Source organism: Acipenser ruthenus, chromosome 2 (genome assembly GCF_902713425.1).
Source record: "Acipenser ruthenus chromosome 2, fAciRut3.2 maternal haplotype, whole genome shotgun sequence".
NCBI lineage: Eukaryota > Metazoa > Chordata > Actinopteri > Acipenseriformes > Acipenseridae > Acipenser > Acipenser ruthenus.
In genome coordinates, this window is record NC_081190.1 from 47,365,435 (window position 1) to 47,387,474 (window position 22,040).

At 42.3% G+C, this 22,040-nt stretch overlaps 1 protein-coding gene across 4 annotated transcripts in view; it reads left to right on the plus strand.

Moving 5' to 3' along the window:
* The window catches only part of LOC117408557 (bifunctional UDP-N-acetylglucosamine 2-epimerase/N-acetylmannosamine kinase-like), a 59,597-nt gene that overhangs the window by 8,857 nt on the left and 28,700 nt on the right, over positions 1-22,040 (plus strand). For 2 of the 4 annotated variants that reach the window (XM_034013646.3, XM_058996631.1), the window contains exons 2-4: positions 4,025-4,109; positions 6,390-6,595; positions 18,516-18,970. In XM_034013646.3, the coding sequence (XP_033869537.3) occupies positions 6,402-6,595; positions 18,516-18,970 (649 nt within the window). In that variant the 5' untranslated portion in view covers positions 4,025-4,109; positions 6,390-6,401. The remainder of the gene's footprint in view (positions 1-4,024; positions 4,110-6,389; positions 6,596-18,515; positions 18,971-22,040) is intronic. The other 2 variants (XM_034013644.3, XM_034013645.3) reach the window with 1 other exon arrangement.

Consider the following 22,040-nt stretch of genomic DNA (forward strand, 5'->3'; position numbering starts at 1 on the left):
TTTATTTATTGTACCTACACTTCACAGCTAATAATTCATATAACAGCGCTATAAACCTGTGCCTGAAACGGGAAGATATATGACGGGATTGAAAATATGTGGCGCAAGTTTTCTGATGTATATGTCCTAGATAAAGACGTTAGCATTGATGAGGGTTTGAAGTGCGTCTGCTTTGAAATCCATCACACAAAAATGCCTGCACAAGTATTATAATGTTATTATTATGCTGCCTTTGGGAAAAAAATATGTTATTTATACTTATATAATGCTGCCATTGGAAAAAGAAAATGATGCTATGTTGTGATTTATATTATAATGCTACAATTGTAAACACATTGTTGTTATTTTGTTATTTAAGTTTGATTGAAACACTTTCCGCTTATCATAATCACAATAAATAAGTGTGTATTTAAAAAATACAGCAAAAATTGTTTTGAAAACTGTCCAAATTGCTTATTTGATGACTAAGAATGAAACATCTACACAATAAAAGAGCATTTTTAACATGGAAATTGCCAAAATAAATGGGCAGCTGGGTGGTTAATAAAGTGTGTGGCACAGTTCTGGATTACCTTTCTACAGTATACAGTGCCGTGAAAAAGTATTTGCTCCCTGTCTGATTTTCTGCATTTTTGCATATTTTTGACACTGAATGTTATCAGATCTTCAACCAAAACCTAATATTAGATAAAAGGGACCCTGAGTGAACAAATAACACAAAAATTTGATACATAGTTCATTTATTTATTAAAGAAAGTTATGCAACACCCAATGCCGCTGTGTGAAAAAGTAATCACCCCCTTAGACTCAGTAACTGGTTACGCCACCTTTAGCAGCAATAACTGCAACCAAACGCTTGCTGTAGTTATTGATTAGTCTCTCACAGCACCGTGGAGGAATTTTGGCCAACTCCTCCATGCAGAACTGCTTCAACTCAGTGACATTTGTGGGTTTTCGAGCATGAACTGCTCGTTTCAGGTCCTGCCACAACATCTCAATGGGGTTTAGGTCTGGACTTTGACTAGGCCATTCCAAAACTTTAAATTTCTTGTTCTTCAACCATTCTGATGTAGACTTGCTTGTTTGTTTCGGATCATTGTCTTGCTGCATGACCCAGCTGTGCTTCAGCTTCAGCTCACGGACGGATGGCCTGACATTCTCCTGTAGAATTCTCTGATACAGAGCAGAATTCATGGTTCTTTCAATGATGGCAAGGCGTCCAGGTCCTGATGCAGCAAAGCATCCCCAAACCATGACACTACCACCACCATGCTTGACCATTGGTATGAGGTCCTTACTGTGGAATGCAGTGTTTGGTTTTCGCCAGACATAACGGGGCCCATGTCGGCCAAAAAGTTCCACTTTTGACTCATCTGTCCATAGAACATTGTTCCAGAACTCTTGAGGATCATCCAGGTGCTTTTTGGCAATTCATGTTCTTCTTAGTGAGCAATGGTTTCCGCCTTGCTACTCTGTCATGAATCCCATTTTTGCCCAGTGTCTTTCTGATGGTGGAGTCATGAACACTGACCTTAGCCGAGGCGAGAGAGGCCTGCAGATCCCTGGATGTTCTAGGGTTCTTTGTGACTTCCTGGACGATTTTATGCCTTGCTCTTGGAGAGACAGCCACTCCTGGGAAGATTCACTACTGTCCCAAACTTTCTCCATTTGGACAATATGGCTCTGACTGTGGTTCGGTGGAGCCCCAGAGCCTTAGAAATGGCTTTGTAACCCTTTCCAGACTGATAGGCATCAACATCTTTTTTCCGGAGGTCTTCAGGAATTTCTTTTGTTCGGGGGATGATGTGCCTCTAGAACCTGTGTGCTGACAACTTCACTCTGATGGTAAGGGCCAAAGTTAGTCAGATTTATATTGGGCAGGGCTGGCCCAAATCAGGCCTGGTTGTTAACCAAAGTACTCAAACAGCTGACCCTAATTATCCCTTTAATTGGGTTGAGTTAACTAAGGGGGGGGGGGGGGGCAATAACTTTTTCACACCTGAAGATTGCATGTTTGATTACCTTGTACACCAAACAAATGAAAGATACTTTGGTGTAATTTTTTCTCTCAGACTCCCTCTATATACTACTACAACCCACAAAAAAATCTGACCAAATACAATGTGAAAAATGTGCAAAAATGCTGAAAATCAGACGGGGCAAATACTTTTTCACGGCACTGTATGTGATTGTATGTGATAGTAATGTTTAAAGCATTTCAAATGTTTTTTGTTTTGTTTCATGCAACAGTTCTTCCAATACAGAAACAGTACCCTTACATTTTGGTACACAACTTTGCACAATAGCCAAGGTTTACAGGAAGTGTTTCCTACTTGGGAAAATTGCTCAAATGTATGTAAGCCCCTTCGTTTTCGGTTTTTATTATCGTTTCTTTTTCCCGGGAATTTATCAGTGTTTATTACAACAACAAAATAAAGGGTGAAAGTCGGTGCAATAAAATGGCTCATGATTTTTCTAAGTAGATGCTTTGACAAACAGAAATGTGACAGGGTCTTGCTTGTGTCACGTGTGTGGGTAACCGCTGCTTAAGCAATACAGAGAGACAACTGGGGGTGGAGTTGAAACGTCAGCACAGGCGTGCAGGATTTACTCACAAAACAGAAACGAAAGTAAATAAAGGTGGTCGTGTGATGTTACCACCATGGTAACGCACAGAGAACACATACAGCAAGCTGAACAAAAATACGAAAATAAAACACAGTACAAAAACTACAAATAAAAGGTGCCACAGAGGGCGAGCGCTAGCCTTATAAAACGAGGCTTCCCGCTCCAGGAACTGGCTACACTACGTAACCCTCTCTATACATCACATGGGATCACTATCCCCTAAACTAACCTACTGATGAGCCGGTATTCATACAACGACTCCTGCTGCTTCATACAGCCTTGGCTGGGCATTGCCTTCACAAGTACTGCTTGCAGTCTCAGGGTTGCGTAGCTGTCGTTCCTGCAGAACGGACCCTCTCCTCCCAAGTATACACCGCTCCCCTCTGGCATGGCGTTGCAGTCGCCCCCCCGGACACTCGGTCAAGACCCGCCCACCTGCTGATTGAGGACCAGCACAGCCAATCACTTACTGCCCTTCCCCTCAATCAAGCCTGGCAGGCAGCAAGTCTCAATCGAGCGCCCGTCTGTAAACAATAATTCAATCATACAAATCAACTCCAAAAAGACACAAAAAAAAACATTTCCCCATACAAATTATACCAACACTAATTCCCCATTGTGCAGGGCAATCGCCCTGCCACAGGAAACTTATGTGGTTTGCTAGAACTGAAAAAGAACTCAAAACACTTTATGCCACCTCTGAGTTTAAGAAAAACAATACATCTCTAATCACCCAATAAAAAACTTTTTGCATTTTAGACACATTTACCTGCCAGGCGCTTGATTTTGCTGATTTAGTAAAATTTCCAGAACTCTTGCATAGCGTAGGCTCGCAGCAGTTTTTTTAAAGACTTGTTTTCCTGCAGTCTTGGATATAGCCAAATTTCGAAAATACTCTCTCCACATCAGCTAAGCCAGATGGAACACTGAGGATGCGAGAAGCAGCACGGCTCAACATTGGAAAGTCGGTGCGGTGGATTTTCCAGAATTCATCAGGAGTCAATGCGCGGTTGTCTGGGGAAGGCATTGCCATGTACGCCTGAAATTCGCTTTCTAGATTAGCACTTTCTTCGTTAGGTGCCAGAAAGGGGGAGATTATACAAGCATACTCTATAAATTTATCAGTTGAGGTCACACTTTTGCGATGAGGGTCAAACAGCATAATTATTTTCCAGAATGATGATTCGTTGTGAAAAGCTTCAGGGGACATATTGTGAGTGACAGTAGCTTCCCACTTCTTTGACAGCTCTTCGTGAAAACTTCAAGAGTCCTGCTCACTGACTGGCAACATGGACATGAAGAGATTGTTTTTTTTCTGGAATCTCCCCAGATGTGCTTTTGCGAGAAAGTTCTGCAGAGATATTGTTAACCAGAATGCCATACACCTTTGTTTCAGAGAATGTTGCGTCTCTTGAAGAACAGGATTCCAGTTTCTTCTGTGCTTCGTGCACTGGCTGAAGTGTTTCAATCAGGAATTTGAGGTTTGTACGAAGGCTTTGCCTAGTTTCTTGCGCAGCTGCTTGAGTTTTGAGCTTTTTGTCTTTTCCACTATTGAACTCTTTGTTATCTAAAAGACGCATTAAAACACCCCATGCCATCTGAACACTCAAAAACAGACTAAACCATCTAGTCGGTACAATGGCAATTGGAAGGCTGCATTCAAGTACAATCTCTTCGCAGACATCATAGAAGAGGGTTTTTGTTTTACTGGAATGCTTGAAAACTGCACCAACATCAATTACGAACTTCTTAAATCATCCATTTTTGGAACACCTGTTGCATGAGAGACAGCAACGTGCTGTAGGTGAGCTGGGCAAGACAAACAAATCATTTCAGGTTCTTCATTTAGCTTTATATCCTGTGTGAACTTCGCACAGTAAGAAGCCGAGTCGGAATTCACTGCTGCCACATCCTTCCAGGTAAATGAATATTCATTTGAAGTCTTACTGACACACGCTTCAACTGTTTTACTATTTGTTGATGTTACAAACTCCAAATCGGCCACAATAAGCGCAGGCTTCTCCACAACAAAATCAAAAAATAAAAACAAAATCACCAGGGTAGGGCAGTCGAGAACACCTTGCGATTCGTCAAAAATCAAAGAACTAACCACATTTCCAGTAAACCTCTCTTTAATTTTGTTGGTAAGGGCAACATCATTTTCCTCCAAATATTTCTTGGTCAGGTTGATTGAATTTGGCAAGGATTTTGCAGCTGGACAGAAGTTTCGTAAAAAACTCCCCCAAAGGACCGTCAGCAAGGCCTAGTGGCTGCCCTGAAAAACAGGGCACGGACAAATTCACTTATTATTATTATTATTTGTTTCTTAGCAGACACCCTTATCCAGGGCGACTTACAATTGTTACAAGATTTCACATTATACAGATATCACAGTATTTATACATACAATTACCCATTTATACAGTTGGTTTTTTTTTTTACTGGAGCAATCTAGGTAAAGTACCTTGCTCAAGGGTACAACAGCAGTGTCCCCCACTGGGGATTGAACCCACAACCCTCCGGTCAAGAGTCCAGAGCCCTAACCACTACTCCACACTGCTGCCCCACTTAATGCATCAGTCTTTCGGCCTTGCCCGTATGAATGCTGATTCCAATGCATGCTGATTTCTAATTTGTCCTTCTTTTAGTGGTAAGTGTCGTTTGCTCTCCAAATGTTCTTTAATCTGGTCTGCACGAGTGTCAATTTCGATGCAACACCATTTGCAGCGCAAACACTCAACGTCACCCTGTCCTGTACTTCTTTTTTTTATAACTCTCAAAAACCTCCTTATGTTCTGCCACGTACTCTGATACAGTTTTTTTTTTGTTGTTCCATTTTAATTTTAAAACCGTTAACTGCTACTGCTGGTATGATGAACTGAATTGTGTACGTGGTGTGTGTGAGATTCGTCAGTACGTACAGATGCACACGCACCTCTGAGCGTGCTTGCATGTATTATGTGTTTGTATCTTCATCTGCACTGCCTTACTTCAACAAGCAGCTGTGCATATATGCATAGACTAATTTATTATTAACATAACACATGTAATGCAATGTATTGTATTTCTATTTTTATGTACTTGAGTGATACAAAATAGGGCGAAAATCGGTAAAACCAGATCATACTTATAAAACCTGTGAATTTTTCAGTAAAAATCGGATTAAACTGAAAACGAAGGGGCTTGAATGTATGTTACTGAAAGGTAATGTATTTAGCCCAAAAGTAAGCCAACTTGTGTCTTGTAAGCAGGGAAATGTACTTTACTATTTCAATATTATGACCACATGGTAAGAAGTTGGTAGTGTTATTCAGTGGGAATATCTAATTCCAGTATGCCATACATTTTATTAGTATAACACATTTATTGCAAGTCCTGTGTCATTTTGATTTAAATTGTTTAGTTTTGCAGTCTTTATTTTCACTCTGGTGAAGCCCGGTGATCCTCCACCACACTATAAATTAACTTTGTTTAGTAGGGATTTAAAAGATAAAACCAGCTCAGTTAATATAAAGTAGCAACATAATTTGTGACTTTTGAGAAACTTCTGTGAATCACGATATAATTGAGAAATTTTGATGGATGAATGTTTTCCATAATTAAAGTATAGTTTGATATTCACAAAACATTTGGCCCTTAACTTTCACCAAGCCTACTGCAAATGCCTGTACCCACTTCTGTAGGGGAGATTCATTAAGATAAGTACTGAGGTTAGGTTTTAATTGTAGAGCTAAATTTGCCCCCTTTCTCTTGTGTTGTAGGAACTTTTTTACATGAACATCCAGAAACAGAAGGAAGTCATCATGGAAAAAGACTACAGGAAAAAGAAACTCCGTATCTGTGTTGCCACATGCAACCGTGCCGATTACTCCAAGCTCGCTCCGATCATGTTTGGGATCAAGGCCGATCCAAAGAACTTCGACCTGGAGGTTGTAGTTTTGGGTTCCCATCTGATTGATGATTATGGGTAGGCTATTTTTTTGTTAATTACCCATAATTATTAAACACTCAATAGTGTCACGGATGGCTTGGTGGGTGACGTCAGACCAGAAATACCGGAAATGCGCTCATTTTTATTAAATATATGAAGCAAAACAAAGCAAAATAAATCAGAAAAAAACAGCACAGTGGCCAAAAATAAACAAACACAATACTCAACAAATATCGTGCTGGTCCAAATCCAGTACGATTAGCAGTTGTTGTTTTAGTTTTCTTCTCCTTCGCTCTCTCTCGTTCATACTCCCTTCAACCCTTCTTGACTGAGAAGTTTCTGTCTCTTTTATGCAGCTGTGCCTGAGCTCGATTGCTTGTCAATAATTCATTATGCTCAGGCATATTCTACACATGGATTTCTTTGAAAGGGGAGGCAATTGACCCTTCCCTGCCAACCCAGAACAACAGCGTAAATATAATACATTTAAATAATAATAATAATAATACGAAAACAATACAAATACACATAGGGGCGGGGATACCTTTAGAAATACTAAAATGGCTGTGGTGATAAACTAGTATGCACAGTACCCTGGATAAAGTATTTGGACAGGTGAACAAATGCAAAAAGACTCAGGCAGACAAAAGATTTTACTAGTATCACAAATATTTTTATTTACTACTAATGGAGAAAAACTGTGACTTATTTGTTCCTCATTTCGCCCCACAAATGTGTTTCTGCCAAGATGTGTATGACACTCTGGAAGACATTTGGGCCATATTGGAGGCTTTGTGGTGCAGTGGTTAAAGAAAAAGGCTTGTAACCAGGAGGTCCCCAGTTCAAATCCCACCTCAGCCACTGACTCATTGTGTGACCCTGAGCAAGTCACTTAACCTCCTTGTGCTCCGTCTTTCGGGTGAGACGTAGTTGTAAGTGACTCTGCAGCTGATGCATAGTTCACACACCCTAGTCTCTGTAAGTCGCCTTAGATAAAGGCATCTGCTAAAATAAACAAATAAACAATATTCACAAACATTGACCCCAGTGTTAAATTTGCATAATTTTTTTGTAAAACGAAAAACAAACAGCTAGTGTCATAGAATTGGCAAATAACAACTAAGGTGCATGCAGGAGCTATGAAACGAACCTCATGACTTTATTAACAATGTGCTATCTTTTTGTTTTTGATTGATGATGATTATTACTATTATTTATTTCTCAGCAGACGACCTTATCCAGGGCACTTACAATTGTAAGCAAATACATTTCAAGTGTTACAGTACAAGTAATAATACAATTAAGAGCAAGATAAATACAATGACTTTGGTTCAAGCAAGTACAAGTGTGACAAAATACAATTCAATAATACAGCAGATAACAGTGGTAGTTACATCAGGATATGATTAAATACAAAATACTACAGATTAAACACTTGGCAGATTACAGTACTCTGAAGTACAGGATTAAATGCAGTAAAATAGGGGGCAGATAATAGCAAATAAAGCGCATTTAAGGAAGGGTGATAAGTGTCCCAGGGGAAAAACAGAGGAGTTCTACAGGTGTTGTCGGAAGAGGTGAGTCTTAAGGAGGCGCCGGAATGTGGTCAGGGACTGGGCAGTCCTGACATCTGTAGGAAGGTCATTTCACCACTGCGGAGCGAGGGTGGAGAAGGAGTGGGCTCTGGAGGCAGGGGAGCGTAGAGGAGGTAGAGCCAGTCTTCTAGTGCAGGCGGAGTGGAGAGGTCGAGTGGGGGTGTAGGGAGAGATGAGGGTCTGGATGTAGCTGGGTGCAGTCTGGTCAAGGCATCTGTAGGCTAGTACAAGAGTCTTGAACTGGATGCGAGCGGTGATCGGGAGCCAGTGGAGTGAGCGGAGTAGTGGAGTTGCATGGGAGAAGCGAGGCAGAGAGAACACCAGGCAAGCACCGGAGTTCTGGATGAGTTGGAGCGGACGGGTGGCGGATGCAGGGAGGCCAGCCAGGAGGGAGTTGCAGTAGTCTAGGCGGGAGAGTACCAAGGCGGAGGAGGGAAAGAAAAGGAGGTCAGATTTAGAGAGGTTGAATTTGAGGTGATGGGAGTGCATCCAGGAGGAAATAGCAGACAGACAGGTAGAGATACGGGAGGAGATGGTGGAGTCAGAGGTGGGGAAGGAGAGGAAAATCTGAGCATCATCAGCATAGAAATGGTATGAGAAACCATGGGATGCGATGCCCAGGGAGCGGGTGTAGAGATAGAACAGGAGAGGAACCAAGATTGACCCTTGGGGGACTCCTGTTAAGAGAGGGTGAGGTGTGGAGGTTGCTCCACACCAGGTTACCTGGTAAGTGCGGTTGGAGAGGTAGGAGAACCAGGCCAGAGCAGCGAGAGATGATATTAGAATAGAGTGATCAACAGTGTCAAAGGCAGCAGAGAGGTCGAGGAGAATTAGGACAGAGGAGAGAGAGGCAGCTCGGGCAGACTTAAGTGAGTTAAGTGACAGACAGGAGGGCGGTTTCAGTGGAGTGAGCAGAGTGGAAGCCAGATTGGAGAGGGTCAAGCAGAGAGTGGTTGGACAGGAAAGCAGAGAGCTGGCGGTGTACAGTCCGCTCGAGGGTTTTGGAGAGGAAGGGTAGGAGGGAGGTGGGGTCGAGGGTAGGTTTTTTGAGGAGGGGAGTGATAGAGGCTTTTTTGAAGGCAGAGGGAAAGAGACCAGAAAGGAGAGAGGTGTTGAGAAGGGAGGAGATGAAGGGAAGTAGAGCAGGAGCAGCAGCTTGAAAGAGGTGAGTGGGGAGGGGGTCCAGGGCACACGTGGTGGGTTTGTGACCCTGGAGCAGGGAGGAGAGGTCAGAGTCTGAGAGGGGCGAGAAGGTGGAGAAGGAGGGTGAGTTAGTAGGGGATGCAGTGGGTGTAGGGGTTGGAGCAGGAGGGGGTGCGGGGGAGGGAGGGGTGTTAAAGCGTTTGCGGATATCTGAGATTTTAGAAGAGAAGAAGCAGGCAAAGTCTTCAGGGGAGATAGAGGAGGGAGGAGAAGGAGGGGGGAGGGTTTAGGAGGGAGGAGAAGGTAGAGAATAGTTTACGTGGGTTGTTAGTGGAGGCTTGGATTAGGAGGAGAGGAGAGTGCGGTAATGGTCTAGGGCAGCAGGGAGTTTGGTTCTCTTCCATTTCTTTTCAGCAGATCGCAGTGCGATTCTTGCTGAGCGGAGCGCAGAGGACATCCAGGGTTGGGGAGGGGAGGGGCGAGCTGGTCGGGAGGTGAGGGGACAGAGGGAGGTGAGGGAGGAGAAGAGGGTGGAGGTAGCAGAGTCTACGGAGAGTTGTGAAAAGGAGTCGATAGGAGGGAGGCGAGAGAGAGCAGTGGAGACAAGGACAGGGGGAGAGAGAGCGGAGGTTACGGCGAGAGGTGACAGTGGGGGTAGGAGGAGCAGGGAGAGAGGGGAGAGACAGAAAAAAAGAGATGAAATAGTGATCAGAGAGGTCCAGGAGGGTGACAGAGAGGGTGGAGGGGCAGCAGGCCCTGGAGAAGGTGAGGTCCAGTTGACGGCCAGCTTTGTGGGTAGGAGGGGATGGAGAGAGACAGAAGTCGAAGGAGTGAAGGAGAGGGAGGAATCCAGCAGAGTGGCTGGGGTTGGAGAGATGGATGTTGAAGTCACCTGACAGGACAGGGGGTAGACAGAGAGGGGAGGGAGGAGAGTAGATAGTCGAGTTCATCTAGAAAGTGAGCGAGAGGCCCAGGGGGATGATACAGTACAATTAGCAGGAGTTGACAGGGAGAAGTTAGTTGGACTGCATGAAATTCAAAGGTATTAACAGAGAGTGAGGAGAGATCGGAGGGGACAGTAAAGAGTAAGGAGGGAGAGAGGAGAAGACCAGTCCTACCTCCCCGCCCAGTGAGACGCAGGGTATGGGACAGGACGTAGAGAGAGGACAGGGCAGCAGGAGTTACAGTGTTATCAGGGGACAGCCAGGTTTCAGTGAGAGCAAGGAAATCGAGAGAGAGAGGTGTGAGGCAAAGGCAGAGATGAAATCAGCTTTGTTAGCAGAAGAGTGACAGTTCCAGAGCGCACCAGAGAGTGTGCGGGAGGGGGGGAGAGGCAGAGGGATGAGGTTAGAGGGGTTGGAGGAGCAGCAGCGGAGAGAGGGCAGAGGACGAGGACGAGGACGAGAGGACAGAACAGGGATGTGAGAGACAGTCATATCAGGACAGGCAAGACAAATAGGCACAGTAGGAGCAGTGGGGTGGAGGGTACAGACCTGACTAGTAGATGGCTTTTTCCAAAGCGCTGTTAGGTTTGGGTCTATTCGAACAGCGTCTCGGCGCAGGCCTACCCTCGCTGGACTCCCACAGCTAGACTCCCGGCTCTTTTGTTGAGGCTCTTCAGTTTGCTGGCGCTTCTTGCTGGCGCGGAAATAGGCTGCTTGATTAATATTACAACTGCGTGGCAAAAGAACCAACTAAACTGTGTGGAACAATCGTTTTAGTCAAAACTTTGTCATTGAATTTATAAAATGTATTTTAGTATTTCTAAATTTGCTTAAGAGGTCATTTATATCCTGCTCTATAAACATTTCAAATGCTTTGATGCATATGGTTTCCAGTTAAGTTACAAATATAATGAAAATCATAGACTCAGATAGCTTTCTGGTTTCAATAACATGTTTAATTACATTCAAATGCACTACATTGTTTAAGGTATTACTGTCAAAATTACAATTGTATCTGTAAATAACCGTCGTACTCGAATGGTTCCCTATCTTAGAAACAATATACTGCTTAATTAGGCTCTGTTGATCATGTTAAGTTCTCTGAATCTGTCCTTTCTTCACTCTCTGTTTTTCCTATTCTTAACACATTGGATGAGAAGGTGCAGTCTTTCAATAGCTCCTTAGCCAATACCCTAGACTCCCTGGCCCCAGTCAAGTCTAGGTACGTCTCCTACACCCTCCGTGCTCCATGGTATACCACGGAGCTGCGCTTTCTCAAAGCTGGCTGTTGTAAAATCGAGCGTAGATGGCAGGATTCTGGTCTTACTGTCCATCTGCACTCCTGGAAGGAATCTCTGGTTGAATATAGGGCTGCTTTGGCAACTGCCAGATCGAGCTATTTTTCAAATATTATTTCTAATAATCAAGACAATCCTAGACACTTGTTCTCTACTATTGATAGATTGTTAAAGCCTAACTGCCCCTCCACATTACCGGCTTCAGCTATGCAATAGTTTCTTAGCGTTTTTTAAGTCTAAGATTGACAATATTCGTCTACATATTAGTATTTCTTCTCAGACTCCTCTGGCACAGTCTCTCGGTCTGTCTGGCTTTGTGGAGTCCTCTCTATCCTGTTTTACACCTCTCACTCTTAATTCTCTTACAGATCTGGCCCTTCGTATGAAAGCCACCTGTTGTCTGTTGGATCGTATCCCCTCAGTTCTTTTCCAGTCCTGTTTTGAGCTGCTCTGCCCCTTGGTGTTAATTATTATAAATGAGTCCCTGAGTTCTGGTGTGGTCCCGGTTGCTTTTAAAACTGCTGCAGTCACGCCTGTGCCTAAAAAAACCTCATATGGCCTTGGATAATCTTAATAATTTTTGCCCCATTTCAAATTTGCCCTTTCTAGCCAAACTACTAGAACGAGCTGTCACTAGGCAATTAAACTGGCATCTCACTGCTAACAGTCTTTTTGAACCCTTTCAATCTGTCTTTCGCATCTTCATAGCACTGAGACTGCCCTGGTCAAAGTAACTAATGATCTGTTAATGGCTGCTGACTCGGGTGCATCATCAATTTTAATCCTCTTGGATCTTAGTGCGGCATTTGACACTGTAAATCATGAGATCCTACTTGATAGATTAGAGTGTTTATTTGGCATCTCTGGCACTGCCCTCAACTGGTTTAGATCATATCTAACAGGACGTCAACAATTTATCTCCCTGGGTGGGTTTAGTTCTGAGGTTGGGCCAGTAACTTCTGTTGTCCCGCAAGGCTCTGTCCTCGGCCCCCTGTTATTTAGTATTTATATGTTTCCCCTCGGCCACATTTTAAGGCCTCATGACATCCCATGCTTTCTCTACCTGCAGCTGAAAAACTGGTTCATGCTTTTGTTTTCTCCAGGATCGATTACTGTAACGCCCTGCTTGCTGGGGTGTCTAATAGCATCCTCACTAGAATTCAATTTGTCCAAAACTCTACAGCCAGAATTTTGTCTCGGTCCTGCTCAAGAGATCACATTACTCCTGTCTTGGAGGCTTTGCACTGGCTGCCTATCAGGTTTAGAATTGATTTTAAAATTTTAATGCTGACATATAAGGCTCTTCATGGGCTAGCTCCGACTTATCTGTCAGATCTTTTATCTTTTTACACTCCTACTCGCAACCACCGCTCTGCTGATCTCAGACTGCTCTGTGTCCCGCCTGTTCGCCTGCGCTCTATGGGTGACAGGCCCTTCTGTTGTTATGCCCCCAAATTATGGAACTCTATTCCACTAGAGATCAGGGACTCCGCTTCATTGAGTGTTTTTAAAGCTAAGGCGTTTTTATGATTTATATGATTGTTTTATTTCCTTGTGCTTTTTTATATATAATCTTTTTATTTATTGCTGTACTATTAATTGTGAAGCGCTCCGAGATGATTGCTTTTAAGGGCGCTATACAAAATAAAGTTTATTATTATTATTATTATTATAGGCTAAAGTGCAAGGGCTCTGATAGCAAGAGAAAAGATCCTCTGAATCACTCACAGTGTCCATACTGTCCATAAACTAATAAAATAAATAAAACACTGGGAGCGGGTCATATAGAATGTAGCAGCGCTCTCAAAAGTATTCACCCCCCCCCCCCTTGGACTTTTCCACATTTTATTGTGTTACAACATGGAATCAAAATGGATTTAATTAGGAGTTTTTGCCACTGATCAACACAAAAAAAGTCCATAATATCAAAGTGAAAAATAAAATCTACAAATTGTTCTAAATTAATTACAAATACAAAACAGAAAATATTTGATTGCATAAGTATTCACCCCCTTGAGTCAATTACAGCCATGAGTCTATTTGGATAAGTCTCTACCAGGCAGCAGTGTGGAGTAGTGGTTAGGGCTTTGGACCCTTGACCGGAGGGTTGTGGGTTCAATCCCCGGTGAGGACACTGCTGCTGTACCCTTGAGCAAGGTACTTTACCTAGATTGCTCCAGTAAAAACCCAACTGTATAAATGGGTAATTGTATGTAAAAATAATGTGATATCTTGTAACAATTGTAAGTCGCCCTGGATAAGGGCGTCTGCTAAGAAAAAAATAACAATAATAATAATAATGCCAGCTTTGCACATCTGGACACTGCAATTCTTGCCCATTCTTCTTTGCAAAATTGCTCAAGCTCCGTCAAGTTGGATGGGGACCTTTGGTAAACAGCAATTTTCAACTCTTTCCACATATTCTCAATTGGATTGATGTCCGGGCTTTGACTGGGCCATTCCAGGACATTGACCTTTTTGTTTTTAAGCCACTCCAGTGTGGCTTTGGCTGTATGTTTGGGGTCATTGTCCTGCTGGAAGATGAATCTTCTCCCAAGACCCAGGTCTCTTGCAGACTTCAGCAGGTTTTCCTCCAGGATTTCTCTGTACTTTGCTGCATCCATTTTGCCCTCTATCTTCATGAGCTTTCCAGACCCTGATGCAAAGAAGCATCCCCATAGCATGATGCTGCCACCACCATGCTTCACGGTAGGGATGGTGTTCTCAGGCTTGCGCCAAACATAGCGCTTACCATTGAGGCCAAAAAGCTCTAGTTTGGTCTCATCAGACCATAGAATCTTCTTCCACTTGGTCTCAGAGTCTCCCACATGCCTTCTGGCAAACTCTAGCCGAGATTTGATGTGAGTTTTTTTCAACAATGGCTTTCTTTTTGGCACTCTCCCATAAAGGCCAGTTTTGTGAAGCACCCGGGCTATTGTTGCCGTATGCACAGTGTCTCCCAGCTCAGCCGTGGAACACTGTAACTCCTTTAGAGTTGCCATAGGCCTCTTGGTGGCCTCCCTGATTAGTGCCCTTCTCGCCCAGATACTCAGTTTTTGAGGACGGCCTGTTCTAGACAGATTCACAGTTGTGCCATATTCTCTCCATTTCTTAATAATGGACTTTACTGTGCTCCTGGGGATATTCAATGCCTTGGAAATGTTCTTATATCCTACCCCTGATTGGTGCTTTTGAAGAACCTTATTCCGGATTTGCTTTGAATGTTCCTTCATCTTCATGATGTAGTTTTTGTTAGGAAGTGTACTAACCAACTGTGGGACCTCCCAGAGACAGGTGTATTTAACCTGAAATCATGTGAAACACCTTAATTGCACACAGGTGGACTCCATTCAACTAATTATGTGACTTCTAAAGACAATTGATTGCACCAGAGGTTATTTAGGTGTGTCATAGCAAAGGGGGTGAATACTTATTCAATCAATTATTTTTTGTTTTATATTTGTAATTAATTTAGAACAATTTGTAGATTTTATTTTTCACTTTGACATTATGGACTTTGTTTGTGTTGATCAATGGCAAAAACTCCTAATTAAATCCATTTTGATTGCATGTTGTAACACAATAAAATGTGGAAAAGTCCAAGGGGGGTGAATACTTTTGAGAGCCACTGTATTACCTCATGATGTACAGTTAACACTATTACAAACTGACTGCCAAGAAATAACCAAGTGTTTCTATTCTGAAAATGTCAGAATGACAATACTCCACCGGAACCATTGTACAGCTGTAATCTTTTGATTCATGCTAAAGATAAAAAATAACAGGACATAACAATGTTTAAAGTAACAGGACATAACATTCATAATTCATATTTCATGATAGCATGAAGGGTGAAGGGCAAAGTTTAATGTGAGAATTTCCCAAATTAATGTTTATGACTGTTAATGTCAGTCCAAAAGTCAGCCAACTTGTGTGTTGTTGCAAGCAGATAAATTGCTACTTCATTAGTCTTAACTTTCAATATTATGACCACATAGTAAAAACTTGGTTGGTTTTATTCAGTGGGTTATCTCATTCCAGTATGTCATAGCCTACCTCTTTAGTATAACACATTTGTTGCATGTCCCGTGTCATTTTGCTTATTTAGTTTTCCATTCTTTATTTTCACTCTGGTGAAGCCTGTTGATCCTGCCACCACAGTATAAATAAACTTCACATGCAGCAGTTATCAGGGTCTCATTTTGAGGAATTGTACAGGATGAAACCTGACTCAAAATATAAAGCAAAATAATGTAAGTTGTGTGAATGTGAGTCATTCCCTCCCTCCCCCCACCAATTCTTAGATAATATACCTTATAAGCAGGGATCCTAGTTTTCCGCAATAAAAGAAATTCTCTGATATATATAAATAAATAAATAAATAAATAAATAAATCTGCATTATTCTGCAATTAAAATAAAAAGCTAAAAAGTATTTATTGGTACACTTTTAAATTCTAAGGAAGTTACACGCTCACCAGTGCCATCAATCAATAATATAAACATACTTACCATTTTACTACCAACATTACAAATACTTCTGTGTAGTAATAATAAAAACCAAAAAATAGTATTTATATTAGTGTATCTTCGAGTTAGTCTTTGTCATCTGGATGGCTATTGCCTAACTCATTGACCTGATCTTTAGGGTGATTTTTATCATTTGCGGTATCTTTAAACAGCTTGTTCTGTAATAAGAGTGTGCCTCGTTCAACCTTGACCTCTGTACACCACAAGCAGTTTTATTGAACAAGTATCTTTATGTAAATTTAAAGCAAAATTGCCCTTGTTGATGAACTTGTATGATAAGTGTATTGATTTGGTTATCAAACAAACAAAAAAAGCCTCAAGTATAAAACTAAACATAGTGTTTTTCCACAGCAAATGGATTCCTAGGATCCCTGCTTATAAGTTATTGTTAATAATGTTTTTTTCCAGAGTCTGTTTTCATAAGTAAAATATAGTTTGAGATTCATAATTCGCCAAGCAATTTGGTGTTCCCGTTCTGGTAAGTTGCTTCACCAATCTGTTAAATAATGTTCATGTCTTGTGTATTGCTGCTGCATTTAACGTGTTTAGGGGTGCTGTGTTAGTTACTTTATTATTATAGTTTATTATCATACACTTGCCTGTTCCTTTTCTTTTACTTATTCTGTTCATTTCATATGTCAATGCACATGCGTCATGACAAGTAATACATGTTTATTTATTTATTGTTAATTCATATTATGTCTGGTGGCTAACTCCGTCTTGGAGAACATTTTGGCTATAGAACACTTCGCTTGTGTCCTGAGGGGTGTTCTCTTAGCCGGAGACTACTGTATCTACAAAGCCTAAACAAGAAACTATTATCGAAGCCCCCCAAAAAATATTACACAAAACAGTTTAAAATCAAATGTTTTATTGCTAAGGGTGGCAAAGTGGTTAATAGTGTGCAGGTGCAGGTGATTAAAGAACAGACAGACAATTGTAATCCAGGTGCAAAGGTTTGTTTTATTTGTTTTTGTCCAGTGCCTGATGGCGAAACAAACAGTAAACAATAATGAAGGTAAGTAATACAGCAGCGTTTATTATTAATTCATAATCCCCGGGTTTGCCCCGCAAATAATAGTCCTATTTTTATTATACACCCACACAAAACACAAAACACATACACAAGTCTGTTAGTGCGTGAATTAGTGCTAGTGGTGTAAAATACAGTTTATAGTGATACGAGTGCAGCGCTGTTCCGGGTTTATGCTGGCCTCTGGCGACAGCTCCGGAATGTGTTTAGCTGTCTAGTGCTATATAACAAAAACACAGACAGTTACTAAACAGACACGAACAAACAAACAAAACACTCACAAATATTTTCCTGTACGCTTTCTCTGCGTCTCACACGGTCCTTCCAGTCTCTCAATAAAAGCCAAGCGAAGGAACTGATTATGAGTCTCCGTCCCCTTTTTATGCTGTCACGCATGACCCCTTGGTAAACTAATGCAGCTGCCTTTACAATCAACAGCTGCTACATTGTTTACCTTCTGGGTGAATACGTTCTTGCAACAGAGTCTCGCCTTCTTCCAGACGGGCTGACTCCCAGACCCAGGAAAGAACTGTCAGCCTGTCAAAAGAACTCTGTCCTCGCTGCTTAGCGCCCTCACAGGTCGGGAGGGAGATTTACCACCAAGATTCATTATATTTCTGCCACATAAGCTAACAATTTTAGTTATTGTGAAACTACTTTTTCTCTCGGTGGAAGATTACACAAATAAAAATTCTAAAAAAAAGTTTAAAGTCTTCTTTATTTAACAACAACACCACACTCATAGACCCATTTAAGAATAACAATAATACACTCCAGGGTCTGTGTGTTATCATAAGATGTCACCACTTCTTGGTGTGATGATATCTCATGAAACACACACCCTGTTGTGTATTTGTTCCATCAGTATTGCTGGTAATTTCCAGTTCTCAGCACAGGTTTCTAATTAACACGTCTGCTCCCAGTAGGTGTTCAATACTTGATTTGCTACAGTGGTTAAAAGTCGAGAATAGGTCTCTGTTTCTTCTAGTAACATGCAGTGTGATCAGACCTCAACTTCACAAGATCATGTGGCACATCACTTTAACCATATCAATCTTACCTTTATGTTTTTCTTTGGATGATCCACCAAATCGCCACATGCTTTGCCCTATCCTTCACCCGGATTACAGCAGGGTTATAAATAGGCCCAGGTCTGAATAACCACAGGTGTTCAAATCAGACTGAGGTGTACTCACAGAACTGTGAGGGAGTGTTCTCGTGGTTCCCAACTAGCCAAAGCCACTTCCTTCACAGTTCTAAAGTAATAAATTCACACACTCAGCGATATACATTTTTTTGTATTCTTTATGTACAAAAAGGGTCAAATGAATCGAAATTCCCTGCAGTCCTAAAGACACAGTAGACAATTCTTGAATCACTTGTTTAATTTCTCTTCCTCTCTATTGTCTCTCAGCAACACGTACCGCATGGTCGAGCAGGACAACTTTGACATCCACACCAAGCTCCACACCATCGTGAGGGGGGAGGACGAGTCAGCCATGGTGGAGTCTGTGGGGCTGGCGCTGATCAAGCTGCCTGACGTGCTTAACCAGCTCCGGCCCGACGTGATGATTGTGCATGGAGATCGCTTCGACGCCCTAGCCCTGGCCACCTCCGCTGCGCTCATGAATATCCGCATTCTGCATGTGGAGGGTGGGGAGGTGAGCGGCACCATCGATGACTCCATCCGCCACGCCATCACCAAGCTTGCACACTACCATGTGTGCTGCACCCGCAGCGCGGAGCAGCACCTCATAGCCATGTGTGAGGACAACGAGCACATCCTGCTGGCTGGCTGCCCCTCATATGACAAGCTGCTTTCAGCCATGAACAGGGAGGATTATATGAGCGTTCTGAAAAATTGGTTAGGTGGGTCTAAAAATATAGTGGGAAATGATAGCCAGCTATCTGGGACTGGAACTAACAATTACATTTGTAATCCTATAATGTCCATTGGTGTATCAATACAAAACACTACTACACAATATTTGGTTTACACTTGTGATAGCAGAATGATAGACTAATCATACTAAGAGTTTAATTCACTGTGTTTTGATTATTAAGAGTTTTAATTCAATGTGTTTTGATGATTTCTGTGACTTGTATAACCTGAATAATGATATTATATGAAGTTTGGTGTTAACAAAATATTAAAATTACAAGTGTTGAACTAACATTCTGGAATATTGCCAAGGGTCAGCAGCCCTGTTTTCCGAGAAGTGCATGAGTCAGCGACATGAGAGAAAGGACACTGTCTCAAAAGATAATATTTTGGGACAGCGATAATTCCTCTTTTCTCATCAGTCACTTAGTATTCTCATGTTCGGGGAATCAACCTTGTGGGACCTCACAAACACTCTCTCCCTAGCAACTAGAAAAATCAACCAATCAGAAAAGTCGGTAGACAACAGTATCAAGAATACCACAAGGTTGGTTTGAGCTGACTGAGGAGGATAGGAATTACCACAAGTCATGAACTCTGTGCAAAAACTGATTATATAAGGAACTGTTTGACTAAGTGTATTTTTGAGCTTCTTTGCGGTTGCTTGCAGAGTCTGTGACACTCTGTTGAATGCTCCAGTCTGCAGACTAATAAAGTGTGGCTTGCTCCGACTTGTCTCTGTCTCAATCGTTCTCTCGGTACGGGACCGGTGCCTGCTCGGTTGTATGCAGAAAATTCCACCACATATATGGCGACGAGGATGGGATCCTAAACTCCGTCCGCTGATCGTCCCGGGAAACGGAGTAAATCACCGGTGAGACCTAATCCTTAAACTTGGGTCAGGACGCCCGCAACTAAGAGGGTTGGCGGAGTCCGCTCCGAATCTGGCTGGGGGCGTCAGTGAGGCGGATAAAGGATCCCGAACAAAACAGCCCTGCTGAGGCGGTGAGTAGAGACAATCTGGACCAGCGATTTGATTAGGAAATACCCCAGAGAACTACAAGGCTGACCCCGTGTGATACACGGGAGACCGAGTAGTCAGGGCAGGCCCCCAGAGAACTACAAGGCTGACCCTGTGTGATACACAGGAGACCGAGTGGTCAGGGCAGACCCCAGAGAACTACAAGGCTGACCCTGTGAGCAGAGCAGTTTAAGGAAGCTGTTGCTGGCGCTACACAGGAGACCAAGTAGTCAGAGCACTGTGAGGCTGTGATCACTAACCCCCACGACGGTGAGGCAGATTATGAGAGAACTGTCGTAGCACTGCACGGGATGCGCAGGTTGTGATCTAACGAAGAAAGCCACAGTGGCTTGTACTAGTACAGGGTAGGGAACCAAAATTAAATAGACGTCTTATTGTGGAGTGCTCGGGATGATGATGAGATCTTGAGTGTTTCGCGTGTTTGTCTGAAAAGTGTTAGTATTAAATGGACTAGAATGAATGGTAGATTCTTGTTTTAAAAGGAAAATATTACAATAAATGGGCGATTTATATTGAGTTTGGAGGATTTGGTGCTACGTAAAATGCCAGGACAAGTTTCTCCTTGAGAGGAACATTAAGTGCAAGTAACGTAGCTCATTATAGAAACGGACTGGGAGTTCTGTGTAAGGTAAATGGTTGTTGAAATCCCAGGAATGATTATCGTTCATGAAGTGAATTGAAGTAATAACTTGTTCCTAGAAAAAGCTACTGAACTAATAGTCCATCTTTTGTGTTTGTTCCTTTCTGTTTGTTTATCTGTTTATGTGCACATGTGGTTTATATTGAGTGCGAATGTCAGAATTGTATTTTGAATGCACTTGCTGACTTCCTTCGCGCTGCGTATTAAAAGTTTATAAGATTGGTGCTACGGGCTGTCACGTCGAGTCCTTCCAAAAGACCCCACTACAGATTTAACATAATAACCAATTTGCAATTAATTGTCACGCTGACTTGTCTGTTATTGACTGTCCAAGGAGGATGAGTATGTTTTAATTACCATCCCCAATATTTAGTGGATCCAGTCGCTAACAGTTGAGTTTGTACTTCGACTAAGCATTTAAAGCACTAGTGGGTGTTTGCTGGACCAAGACTTGAGACCTGACAGAGGGTAAATTAAGTCCCAGTAGACGGGCATGTAAGGTCTAGTGTTTTGCCGATTGCGGCATTGTTGTGTAACTGGAATTCCTTGTGAGATGTGATTGAGTGACCCGGCTCTGGTTGAGTGTGTGTGTGTGGATGTAAAAAGAAGGGGTATGGCTCAGAGGGAAAAAGTGCGATTGTAGAGACTAGGGTCCCTTAGCTAAAACGACCTGTAGTGTGAGAAGCCGAGTTTTCCTCTGAGCGACATATTAAGTATAAATAATTTGGAAACTGTTAGAGAAGAATAAATGGGGAACAGTCTGTGCAGTTTACCCAGATGCATGGGCGTCACATAAACAAGACAGTGGTTTATTGCAGCAGGAACCGATTGAAATTATCCTGTAGAAAAAATAAAATAAAGTTGCAACATTAGTAAGACGCCGTGAGAAGCACAATGAGGAAAAGGAAATGACGGTTTGTGCATTAACGGTGTTAGAAAAGCAGTCATTAGGAGCATGCCTGCCAAAGATTAAATGCAAAAATGCAACTAAAGATTATCTGACTAAGGTAGAGCAACAGGAAGGAAGTGTTGACCAAATGAGTCAGATCAAGTGTTTGTACAGGTATTAATTCGTGGACTGGGTCCACATTTGCAGAAGGCAATTGAGCTGGGGGTAAACTAAACCCAGGGAACACATACGAAATAGTAATGAATTGGGCAGTAGCAGTTGTAAACAGACAAAAGGAATATAAAAATGAAAATAAGTGCTGTACGATTTGATGGAGCATGTCAGAGCTGTGGTAAAGTGGGACATAAAAGGTCAGATTGCAAACAGGGGCAGAAGCCTAAATGTGACAATTATGGTAATCTCGGGCATAGGCGCGGTGATTGTTTCGTTATAGGACCAAGTAAAAGAACTGGACAAACCACACAG